Source organism: Benincasa hispida, chromosome 3 (assembly GCF_027475165.1).
Source record: "Benincasa hispida cultivar pf3 chromosome 3, pf3_genome.v1.1, whole genome shotgun sequence".
Taxonomy (NCBI): Eukaryota; Viridiplantae; Streptophyta; class Magnoliopsida; order Cucurbitales; family Cucurbitaceae; genus Benincasa; species Benincasa hispida.
The window spans coordinates 22,569,393-22,582,206 of NC_143480.1; the positions used below are offsets into that span (position 1 = coordinate 22,569,393).

Sequence of the window (12,814 nt, forward strand, 5' to 3'; positions counted from 1 at the left end):
TTTCCTACATGGTTTCCTAGATGAAGTCATTTACATGAGTCACCTAAAGGATATGAAGTCAAAGGGAAAGAAGATCATTTCTGACTACTTAAAAGGTCAATATATAGTCTTAAACAGTCTCCTAGGTGTTGAAACAGAAGATTCAATGATTTTGTTCAGAATAATGGTTTTACCAAGAATTCTTATGATAGTTGTGTTTATATAAGTACTAACACCTACTCACATCCTATCTTTCTACTTCTCTATGTGGTTGATATGTTTCTATCAGGAACAACTATGCAAAACTTAAATAAAGTTAAATATCTACTTAAATCAGAATTTGAAATGAAGGATATGGGTAATGCAAATACAAATAGAATATTAGGCATTGACATAATCAGAAACAGAAAATCATGCATTCTTAGCATTGATCAGTCTCAATATGGTTAGAAGTTACTCAAGAAATATCATATGACAGAAGCTAAATTAGTTTGTATCCGTTTTGCAAATCATTTCAAACTTTCAGTAGAGAACTTACCGAAGGAATCAGACATTGAATACATGAAGACAATGTCAACTATTCCTTATTCCCATGTTGTGGGAAGTGTAATATAATTAATGATATCTACAAGACTAGATATTGCTTATGCTACAAGTTTAGTAAGTAGGTACATGGCTAATCTGGGTAAGAGGCATTGGGAGACAACTAAATGGATAATGATGTATCTTAAAGGCACTTCAAGTGCCAGATTACTGTATCAACAATTATCAGACAGAGAACCGGAATTAGTAGGGTATGTTGACTTTGACTATGCTGGAGACTTAGACAAGAGGTGATCCCTATCAGGTTATATCTTCCTATATAGAAGGTGTGTTCTAAGCTGGAAGGCTACATTACAGTCAGTAGTAGCCCTCTCTACTACTGAAGCTGAATTTGTAGCCCTTTCAGAAGCAGTAAAGAAGGGACTATAGCTAAAAAGACTCCTACGTGATTTTGTGATCAAGCAAGATACAGTAAATATTTTTTGTGATAATCAAAGTACTATACATTTGTCTAAACATCCTCAATATCACAACAGAACGAAGCACATAGATGTGAAATTTCATTTCATACGAGAACAGATTGAAAATAAATAGATTGAAGTGTTAAAAGTACATACCTTAGAAAATACTTCTGATATGTTAACCAAGACTGTCACTCAGCTCAAACTTAAAAAATGCCTTGATATTATAGGGTTTGAGTTGAGAGACAAAGGTTGAAGAAGAAGAGGGTTAGTCAAGAGAAGCTGAAGAAACTACTTGAAGTTTTCTTTCAAGGTGGAGATTGTTAATAAAAGAAGGTGAAATCAACTTCAAAGTTTGTTGATTCAGTTATACACAGAACTGTCTGTAAATACTTTTGTAATATTTACTTGTGTACTTAGAAAAATTACATCAGAAAAAAAGTAGAAAAGAAAGAAACTCATCTCTGTAAAAAAATAATCTCTCCATCTCTTAATGATCAGCTTCTCTCCGTGGATGTAGCCTATTTTTGGGCCGAACCACGTTAATCCTTGGTGTTCTTGCTTCTTTTCTTCATTTACTTTATCTTCTTGCTCCAAATCTTCAGCTCCATCGCCATTCTTGCAGCATTTAGGCAGCCATTCCTCAATTTTCTTTTCTCTCTCGATTAGCTTCTGTAAGAAAAGCATAACCTTTGTTAGTCATCAAAATCATCCCATTTCAATGAGTGCTTGAGATTAATTGTGGTCGTCAATGTGTATGGTCAAGATCCTCCTTCACGTGGATTGTGCTTTTAGCACAAGGTATTAGCTTCCAACTTATTAAAAAAGGTAGTAAGTGGTTTTCTTCTTCGGGCCAGACTTTACTTTTTGCTAAGCCCAATTCAATCAGGTTTTATTAGTTTCTCAAAGCCCATCAGTGTAATATAGCTGTAATATCAAACCTAAAAATATCAAGTATCAAAATATACTGATATGTTTCTACAAATATTATACAATATCGAAAATCGCTTCTTTAATTAATTGATCAGACCTCAAAATATAAAAAAAGATAGTGAAAAATGCAAGGAAGAAAGCAAAGCTTCATGAAAGCACAATAAGCTTCCCTCACCATCCACTCCGTTCAAGGGAGATCCTAAATCAAAGAACATAAAAAGGAAAGAAATGGGAGATGCAAGGCAGTCCACGGAGGAAGAAAAGGGAAAATAGAAAAGGAAAGTTAATAACATGGAAATGTGTGCATCTGAGAGTAGATTTGAAATTTTCAAATAAGAGTAAATATTTCAAATATATACTATATTTTAAGATTATTTTCGTGATTGTAATATCATGTATAAATTTCCTAAAGTCTAAGAATTGGAGCACAAAACAGAAGTTCCATGGCTTCAACACTGGAAACAAAAAAGAAAAAAACATGGGTTTTTTTTATGGTGTAGTTGCCAAAATCAGAAGAAGAAAAACCTCACTAATTTAAGTTTTTTTTTTTTTTTTTTTTTTTTTTTTTTTTTTTTTTTTAATAGGCTTTCGTGTATGTGTTTTGTTTCATTAAAGAGTTTGAATGCTATTGTAAAAATGATTCTTAAGCATTTTTTATTGGGATAAAAATGAGTGATTATTATTTTTTGAAAATTTCTAGTAACATACACATGTACTGATACAAAGAACTAAATCATATTGAGTGAATCAATATATACTTGAAATTCAAATTTAATTTGGAATTGCTTGATAGTATTATTTCCTAGTAAAATTGGACAGTCAACTAATTATTCTAAATTAACAACTAAACTGAATGAAATATACAAATTATCAAACAATTCTTGAATCAGATAGGGTGGACAAAACTTTTGCAGGTTGTTCATTTATGTTATGTATATGTAAAGTATTTTTGAGGGAGTGGAAAATGATTGGCCATATTATGGGATATGCACCCTTCTCAAGGTGATACATATGCCTTTTGATCTTCTACCACTTTCAATCTGTTTTTTTCCCCTTCTCTATAAAGCTGGTGGTTATGTCTATGTCCATATTTTGATGAGTATCCATGGACCATTTCTAGATATTCAGAGGAAATTTTTGAACGTGACATGTAGTTTAAAGGAATAAATATTGGAACCATCCACTTCGTGGATATTCTATACCCTCCCTCATTTTTTATTCTAATTTTTATTTCAATAGTCTAATAATATAAATTAACCTTTTAAAAGTTGATGATTGGATTCCGTATAATTACTATGAAGCATATTTTAGCCACTAACTTATTATAAGAAATTTTGTGAACCCTCTCTCTCCACACATAAATTAAAAACATATTATAGATCACTAAACATGTATGCATGTGACATTGGGTGGGCCTTTATAATTTGTTCCCATGTTGAAGGAATAGCATCCCTTTCTTGGACCCCAACCCCACACCAAATAGACCATTCACTACATTTTTCCAATTCTAAAATTACATATGACAAAATAAAAATTTACTTAGTCAAGATTATGTTCTATTTTGTCTATTTTGTCCTTTTTTTTTCAGATTTGAACAGTAGTTGTTTCTAAATTATGAAAAATAGTTATAACAACATCAATATAGTTACAAAAATTGTTAAGAAGTTGACAATAAAAAAAAATACAAAGGTAAAGAATAGAGAAATCGACATAGAGATTTACATGGTTTACTAATAATGTATTAACTACGTCCAAAGGCAAAAGAATAAAGCGATTTTTTATTATAGAGAAAACATCATATTACAGATTCCAAGATGCCCATAGTGTTGAGAATTTATACAGTGTACTCTAAACCCTAAGGTCAAAATCATAAATAACATAAATATAAATATATATTAGGTTTCAAGGCATTTCAACATAAATATTGCACAAAGTTCGGGTTTTATTTTGAAAAAAACATGGTTTTAATTACACAAGTCCTAACAAATCCAAATTTTAGAGAAAATATCGGGGGAAGACATCATAATAAGACTAATAATTTTACATGTTTAGATATATGAGAGCACTCATGCAATGCATAAGAAACATACAAATTTTGAATATTCAAAGATTCAATATTTCTCATCAAAAGGCTTCGACAATCTTCTACATCCTCTACAACCCAACCACACCAATGACTTACTTGTCATAATCTATTTTTTAGAATGAAAAGATTGTCTCTATAGACAAACATTAATCTTTTCTATATGTTTTATCCTCAATCTCATATTTTTTAGAAATGCGCAAAACCAACCATGCTTCACATTAAAGTTTTTTATGGCTTAGCCTTTGAAAATGAGTATGTAGTATATATCAATCCTTTGAATTAAGCATTTTTTAATTGTACTTGCATTTCTCTCATTCAAATGTGGTTTTCATTCATGGATGAACTCCTCCCGTGCTAGCTTCGGTGTAACAGCTACATTATGGATACCTTTATTCATTAATCATTTTTCCAACATATGAGATTTTATGTGTAAAACATACCTAAATTTCAAGCAAGCCCTAAAAACCCAACATAAAAATGTTTTGAGTAAATGGTGTAATTACCTCAATTTCGAGGCTCCCTCATTGGTGGAGGAAAAAGAGAGAAATATTGGAGGTTTATAAGTAATAATCTATGTATTTTTAATTTCCTGCAGTCGGAAAAGGAGTGCTGAAAAGAGAGGAAAAGAAGAATCTAAGGCAAAGCATGCAAAAAGATGGAGAGCAAAACACAAGATCATTAATATTTTTATATGGAGATTGATGAACATTAGATTAGATTTTATGAATTCAAAAAATTTTCATTAAATTTCGAGAATTTTGAGGAGGATTATTCCCCAAATGACTACAAGACATATGGGTAGAAGCAAAAAAAAAACCCCAACAGCACAGTTCCAATTTTAAACAAAACAAAATAAAACTGAGAATTTCTGAAAAAGGGAATTCTGAAACATGCATTTAATTTGTTCTCACCTTTATCAAAACGACAATGCCAAAAACAAACACGTAAGCATGAAATTAAGCATCTACGCCATGTGCTTTATTATTCTAAACTATTCATTAATTTTTCTTCCCTAATCTGTTTTTTTTAATGTACAAACTGTTATCTTTTAAGCACAGCCGACAAGGTCTTATTATTATTTGACCAAAACATATGGAAAGCCAAAACACATGCCGACGATTATTTGTTTGTTTTTGAGTAATTAATGAAAACAACCATAAATAAATTGTTATTTATCCGTTAATCATGATTCAGTTGGTAAGACTATAGAAGTTGTTTTGTACATTCCGTTTAAGATTCGAATTCTCTTACATTTTTTTTTTCATCTATATTCTTGTTTTCAAGAAAATGGATAAACCATGGAGTTGTTTAATGCTAGGAAATTATAATGGAGCCACAAGTAAAAGGATTATGTAAAACATAAATTACATGAACATGCTTAGCTCCCAACATATCTAATATCTCTTAGATGGTTAATTCATTTATTTATTATATATAACTTTTTAAAAAATATCACTTTATAAAGGTTGTATCAACTAAAACTTTGAGTCAATTTAAATCATGAAATTTAGTAAGTGTATCAATTTATATCTTCAATTATGTTTTGCTTGGATCAATATTGTGTAACACTTATAATTTTATTCATTAAACTACCGAACTAGTCTTAAGTAAAAATCAATTCAGACTCTCAATTAGGCTTTTTTTTTTTTTTTTTTTTTTGAAATTTTTTTCTTAACTAGATACTAATAAGAAAGAAGGTATAAAATATTTTCATCCATACATACATTCAATTCTAATAGTTCATTTTACAAGTTTATATTTAAGAAGTCTATGCAAGTGTAAGTATTATTGATGCATCGACGGTTTTTCAAAGAATTTCTTAATAAAGTGTCGAAATTGGTTCATTGATAGTAGTTTAGGAATTAATTTATATTAAATTCCTTAAAAAATAATTAATTATAAATCTCATACAATATTCTTGAATGAAATATGAAGGAGGGTGTAAATTGATATATTTACAAAAGTTCATTTTACAATTATTAGTTTGGGGTTTTAAGTGATACAATCCATAAATTTGTAGGTATAAATTGATAAAAAAACATGCTCTCTACAATAAAAGCACCCGAACCTATTTGTTCAAACTTTACACCACAACCTATTGGTTGCATTAATATGACAAATGCAATAAGTTTTGTGTCCATAAGAGAGATTTTATTGGAGCACACTCACCACAATAGTACATCTCCAAATAGTCTAGCTAAAAGGAGAATGAAAGAATAAATTGTCTTGAGACTCGACTCCATCAATGTAGAAAAACACAGATACTGAGGATACTAGAATGCTAATAATACAATCACAAATCTAATATAATCGCCTGGTTGAGATGCTCTAGTATTGTACCTCTTGATCCCTCGATTTATAATAACTTGTAAAAAAAATACAATTACAAATCTATAACCAATTTCAAACTACAAGCCAAACAATAAAAGATCAATATATCACTTCCAAACATACCAAAGCACATAGGATGTTAATTTATTTAATTTTGCAAAGTGGATATTCTGAATGAATTTATGTAAGAGATTTATAGAATGTTTTTACTTTTTAGATATTTTGATTTATTCAAATTTGATAGGCACACACAAGATGCATGTGATAAATAATCCATGTTTTCTTAGTTGTTACACAGTGCGAAATGCCGGAAAGCAAACGGGAAAAAAAATCAGAATAGAAGCCAACTAAAATGAAGAAAAGAAAAACAAAAAAATAAATATGAGTCCACAAACAATTATCTGTACTACTAGCAAATGTCAGAGAAAAAAAAAATGTATCATATCTTTATTGCAATATGACACGAAACTCTCAGCTTCACAAATATGATCTCCATTTTTCTAGATTCTACAAATCACTCTAAAAACACACACACTACAAAAAGCAACCACAAAAACAATTGAAACCCTAAACCCTAAAATCTCTAAATAGTCAAAAGGATATGATCAGCGACGGAGTAGTTAATCTATTTGAACAACAAGATCAATTAATTGTTAATATTCAAATTAGCAAGGTACCCAAGCAGTAGCGAAAACGACGTCGTGCCCTTTCCACGTGAGCAGCAGGTGGTCCTCTTCCTTCTTCATCCCCCATCCCGCTGCATGTTCGTCAAGCATCGTCTTCACCTCCGAAACGGCGTCGTCTCCAAACGGAACCCCTCGGAATTTCGCGTTCACCATCCGTTGAACCCACCGCCCCTTCGGTTCCAATCTCTGAACTCGCTGAATCCCTTCGTGTGCAATTACATTCTCAATCTTCCAACAGATGTCAGCTTCATACCATTCCCTCTGTTTGCTACTCCTTGGCAGAAACGAATCCATGGAATCGTACGGAATCCAGAGATAATTAAACGCCGATCTCAATCGAGTAACCAATTTGCTGGAAGTGAAATCGGCATCTTCATCTACTAAAACGACAATCGTCGGATTTAAACTACGGATTGCCTTGAGAAACATGGAACGAATTGAAGTAGAAGAAGAAGACGACATGTCGAAATTGGGAGATGGGTTTAATGTTTCTTCGGGGATGTAATGAAGCATCATATGACAATTAAAAACGAGTGCTTCGTTATTTTCATGTCCGTAAATTAAATGTTGCATTCTGATTTGTTCAATTAAACTGGCAAAACCGTCTGTATGACAAGAGGGGACCACTCTAAATTCCATAGTCACGTTTTTAGACCTGGCGAAGTTCACTAATTTCGCACCTAATTCGTCGTACGAAAGCTCCAGCATAGGCGACGCGTCTTTAACGGCAACAACAGCTACAGTCGTGAGTTTCAGTAATGGAGGGACCTCAAATCGTGTAGCAATGGCGTCGATTAAAGTAGGGATTTGCATGCAATGCATCAAGCTGAAATCCACCACGTGTACCACGGAGTAACCGTCGATGGCGTCGAGAATGGCGACATTGGCAGCGGTGAATCCGAAGCGATGCCAAGGGGTCAAGTCAACGAAGGCAGCGAGATCCATAAGGGAGAAGGTGTGGGTAGTGAGGGAGGAGGAGAATGAGGTGGTGATGGCGGCGAGGATCTTGCAGTTGCCGGTGTTGGTGGCGCGTGTGATGAGAGCGCGTAGGAAAGCGGAAGTGAGGCGTTGGTTGGAATCGCCATCAGGAGGGGCAATGTTGTTAAGGACCCAAAGGATTTGTTGTGCGAGAGTGGCGTCGTTGGATTCAATGGCGTTGGCACAATGGACTAACAATTGTTCCATACAATTGGCATCTCCCAAGCAAGTTCCTAAAGCTTTGGATGAACAAGGGAATAATCCAGGCCATGGCCGCTTACTTCGAAACTGGGCCGTTGTCGTAATTTGGTTTTTATGATTCATTGAGATCTCTGGAAATGAAGAAGGAATTGTTGAAGTCGTGGTCGTGGTTTGGTGCAACCGTGGGGGTGTCTCGCTGAATTGCATCATCGAGAGAAACAAAAAGCCACAAAGAGAGAAGGAAAATCAAATTACAAGATATAGCCAAAAAGGAAAAGGAGAGGGATTGAGAGACAAAGAGAAAGGAAAAAGACCAGACCAGAGGAAAAGGGGGGAAAACTGAAAAGTGGGTTTCGTGGGAGGAGGGTACCTCGGGGGGAGAGAAATTAACAGAAAGTAATGGAGTTGGAGGGAAATTAAGGGGAAATTAAGAGGGGAAATGGAAGTCAAAAGATGAAAGGAAGGAGGGTTTTAATGGATGGGTACAAAAAGGGGTGGTCTGAAATTCTAATCTTGTTATTCTATCATATCTCATTTTCGAAAAGGGGGGAAAATGAAAGGGGATTTTGGTGGCATGTGAGGAGGTAGCAGTGAGAGGAGCCGGCCGGCCAGAGAGTTTGTCCAAAAGCAAGACTTGGGGAATTTGTCATTTATTGCCACACAACATGGTGGTTTTTTCGTATGGTGGGTTTGGAAGCACTTATACTTTACAGCTTCCCTTTTTCTTTTTGGCTCATTCACTCACTTACTCACGGGCCTTTATAATTCATATATCAATAACTCACATCATCACCAAATCATTTTTATCCACTTCTTTTCTTTACTCTCTCTTCTTTTTTGGGTCTCATTCTAGGTATTCCAATGAAAATTAATGATTTAACTCTCCTTTTTGGGTTTCCTTCTAACTCTTGTTAGGAATGACTCATTTGTCTTTTCACATTTTAAGTGCTTAGTTAAGGGGGAAAAAAAAAACAAAATAAAAAGGAAAGGGATTTTTAAAAAATCAATGAAATAAGAAGTAAACCGACAAAATTTAGGGACATCTTAGTTGTACCTATTTTCATACCTTCTACTAAATTATCAAATCATAATTTTTTTTATAGCAAAATTTTTTTACTATTTTCTAAAATATTTTAGTTCATTTTCTAATGTGTAGGATGAGTTTGGAATACATTGTTCATAAATAATAGTCAAACTTTTGGAGGAACTTGAGTTGTGGACATGTGTTATTAGGTTGTTTGTAATTTGAAAGGTGTTGTTATTCTTTAGTGAATTTGGGTTTAACTTAAGAACCTCAACATCAATTCATTGGGATTTTGGAATCGGAGGGAATTCTAAGTGGTTTATGGGTCAAGATTTTATAAATGGTAAGTTTTCTTTAAGAATTTTAAGAAACATTTCCAAGCTTTGTGGGATTTTCATATTTATTTTGAAGTTCATATTGGGTATTTGTTGGAGGGGAAAGAGGTGAAGAGGATGAATAGAATGGGAATGAATGGAGAAAAATAGAAGATAAAAGGAAATGAAGAAACTTGAACTCATAGATTAACATGGAGTTTTGGGTGAAGACAAGAAATAAAGTAGAGGAAGAAGAAAAAGAAAAAGAAAAATAGAAGAAGAAAAATGTCATTTTAACTATAAACTTTATGATGGTATCATTTTAAACTATGAATTTAACTCTTAAATCATCAATTGACTTAAAAGTTTAAGTTAGTGGACGAAGACAAATTTAATTATATCATCTAACACTCTCCCTTAAAAATATCTATTCTCCCTCCATGATGGGGGCATGTGAAGACCCGCTCCAAACAGGGTGGGGAGTTCCCGATTAGATGGGGAATGGGGGAGGGAGCAGAAAAAATTTTCTCCTCCTTAGTTAAACAGGAATGGGGATATGGAAATTACCCCATCCCAATTCCCCGCCCGCTTTCGATGAATATAATACACACATATTTACATACATACATAATAATAATAATAATAATAATAATAATAATAATAAAAAATAAATAAATAATAAACTCACAATACATTATATATATATATATATATATATATATATATATATATATATATAAACAATTAGTTATTTTCTAATTTACCTTCTAACTTTTTCATACTTTAATATATTTATAAAATGTTATAATATTTAAATTTGTAATATATAAATTGAAGACTAGACTATAATATTGTAAGATTTAAGTTTTATGAGATTAAATATTTTAATTATAAACTTACACACAAAATAGATAAACTGTGTTAAATGACAAAATCGATAAGAATATTTTCAAATATAATTAAAAAAAACTATTCTTAGAAATAAAGAAGCTTTTTGTCATTTTATTATGTCTATAAATAAATGGGTCATTTTGCTATATGAAAACAACTCCATAAAATATTGTTATTTTTATAAGAACATTTTATATTTTTTTCTTTGAATAAAAAATGTATTGAAAAAAAAATTATCAATATATAAAATCTTATTTTGTTGAAAATAAATTTAAATGTTATTAAAAATATAAAAAATAACAATAATAAAAAATTTCCTACGGGGAGTCCCTACCTTGATCATGCAAGAAATTTCGTGGGATAGGGATTGAAATAGGTGACGCGAATGGGGACAGGAAAGGCTTCCCTGTCCTCGCTCTGTCCCGTGAACATCTCTACTCTCCCTTACTTGTAGGCTTGAAATATGAAGAAGACCCAACAAGTGAAAATGAATATTAATTGGGGAGGAAACAACAATGCCCGATTGACCCAAAAGCTTAAACTAGTGGATGAAAGCAAATTTGAACTATTATATCAATTTAACCATGAATTTTTGTAAGTATATCAATTTACGCCCTCCATTACATTTCGTTTGGAAAAACTTCATGTAAACTTATAATTTTATCATTTAAATTCTTAAACTTTCGTAAATAAAACAATTAGACTCTTAGTTAGAATTTTTTTTAAGAATTATTCATACATTTACTTTAATCATCCATTTTTTAAAATTGTTGAAGAAGTCTACAAGTGTGTTTGAGAATTTAATATATATATGATTTTGAAAAGTAATCGTAACTAGCTTGTGAAAATTTAAGAGTTAAATTGAACTCAAATTATAAATTTTATACAATATTGATTGAATAAATTTTGGAAGAGATTCTTAACGGATACATTTACTAAATTTCAGAATTTTAATGGAAACAACCCAAAAGTTTAGAGATATAAATTCTATGTTTACTATATATATATTATTAGAAAAAAAACAGAGAGAGTGCGTGGGCAGAATATTTGCAGGTTTTTCATTTATGTTATGTGTAATATAAAGTATTTTTTGAGGGAATGGAAAATTGATTGGTCATATTATGGGATGCACCATTCTCAAGGTGATATATGCTTTTTGATGTTCCACATCTTTCAATCTGTTTTTCTTTTTTTCTTTTTCTTTTTCTTTTTTTTTTCGTCTCTATAAAGGTAGTGGGTACGTCCATGTCCATATTTTGAAGATCTTATCCAGGGACCATTTTTGGATATTCAGAGGAAACTTTTGAACATGACATGTAGTTAAAAAGAATAAATATTGGAAGCATATCCTCTCTGTATCATCCCTGTAAAGAAAATAATAATAATAATAATAATAATAACAACACAAGAAATAGGTGGCTTTTGGTATAGAGAATGAGAGTAAAGTGTTGTATTAAGAGAAGAAAACAATTTTAGTAAGAGTACAGGGAGTGTGTTGTCACATCAAAAACAGAGAGAGCTTGACTTGGATGAGTGGACATTCAATTATACTTTATTGTTAAAAAAATGTGTTATGGAAATTAAGGTGATGGTTATGTGGAGGGAGAATGTTTGATTGGTGGTATTAATGAGAGAGAGAGTGTGTGTGTGTGTTGTAATTTGATGTATAATTATTCAGAAATCAATATTATTTAATTGGTGAAAAAAACAAAAAGGTTCATGATATTCATAGAGGAAAGAGAATGAGTAATTTGTTAAGAATTGGGATTTAGTTTAGTTTGATCAAGGAGGAGTTTGTGCTTTTAATGTCTTCAAAATCATTTATGATTTATGATATCATTATTTTACTTCTATGAATGGTTTGGTTTAGGCAGTAATATTATGAAATTTAACCAAATATATGATTATGTATGACTTAGAAGAATGGTTATATGATATTCATAAATGGTTTATGAAATTTCAATACGATTATGTTTTAAGTTGAAGTTATAATGTTTAAGAAACGTCAAGATAATGATTTATTTAAAATGATTTGAGAATAGTGAGAAGACTTATTTTGAGTATAATAATTATAATAAGTTATGAGCGATTTATGACAAATGGTTTTTAATCTATTTGATCTTGTTGTACCTATAGTGATTATTCAATACACCTCGTGAAAATCTTTCTAAATGATATGGTGATGTTCTAATATATCATGAGTGTATTTCAGTGGTGTAAATGTAGTCTTCCGTATATGTATGAGAAGGATGGGTTAAAGTTTGGGATAGAGGTTTAATGATGATTTTCACACACATATGTTTAGTTAACAAAGGTTATGTTACAAATTTTCTAAAGTGTTGATAATGTTGAATGTTCAATCAACTTTGATCTATAGTATGACAATG

The 12,814-nt window shown here is 31.7% G+C and overlaps 1 protein-coding gene across 1 annotated transcript; it reads right to left on the minus strand.

The window, feature by feature from the left end:
* Nucleotides 1–6,757: 6,757 nt before the first annotated feature.
* LOC120074259 (GRAS family transcription factor) lies at nt 6,758–8,922 on the minus strand. The gene has a single exon (XM_039027328.2). It carries the CDS (start codon nt 8,406–8,408, stop codon nt 6,999–7,001), a length of 1,410 nt encoding a protein of 469 aa, XP_038883256.1. The 5' UTR covers nt 8,409–8,922; the 3' UTR covers nt 6,758–6,998.
* Between the last annotated feature and the right edge of the window lie 3,892 nt (nt 8,923–12,814).

Bases quoted from the DNA above. Each gene is read 5' to 3' on its own strand.
- LOC120074259 (XM_039027328.2), bottom strand. From the start codon at position 8,408: ATGATGCAATTCAGCGAGACACCCCCACGGTTGCACCAAACCACGACC.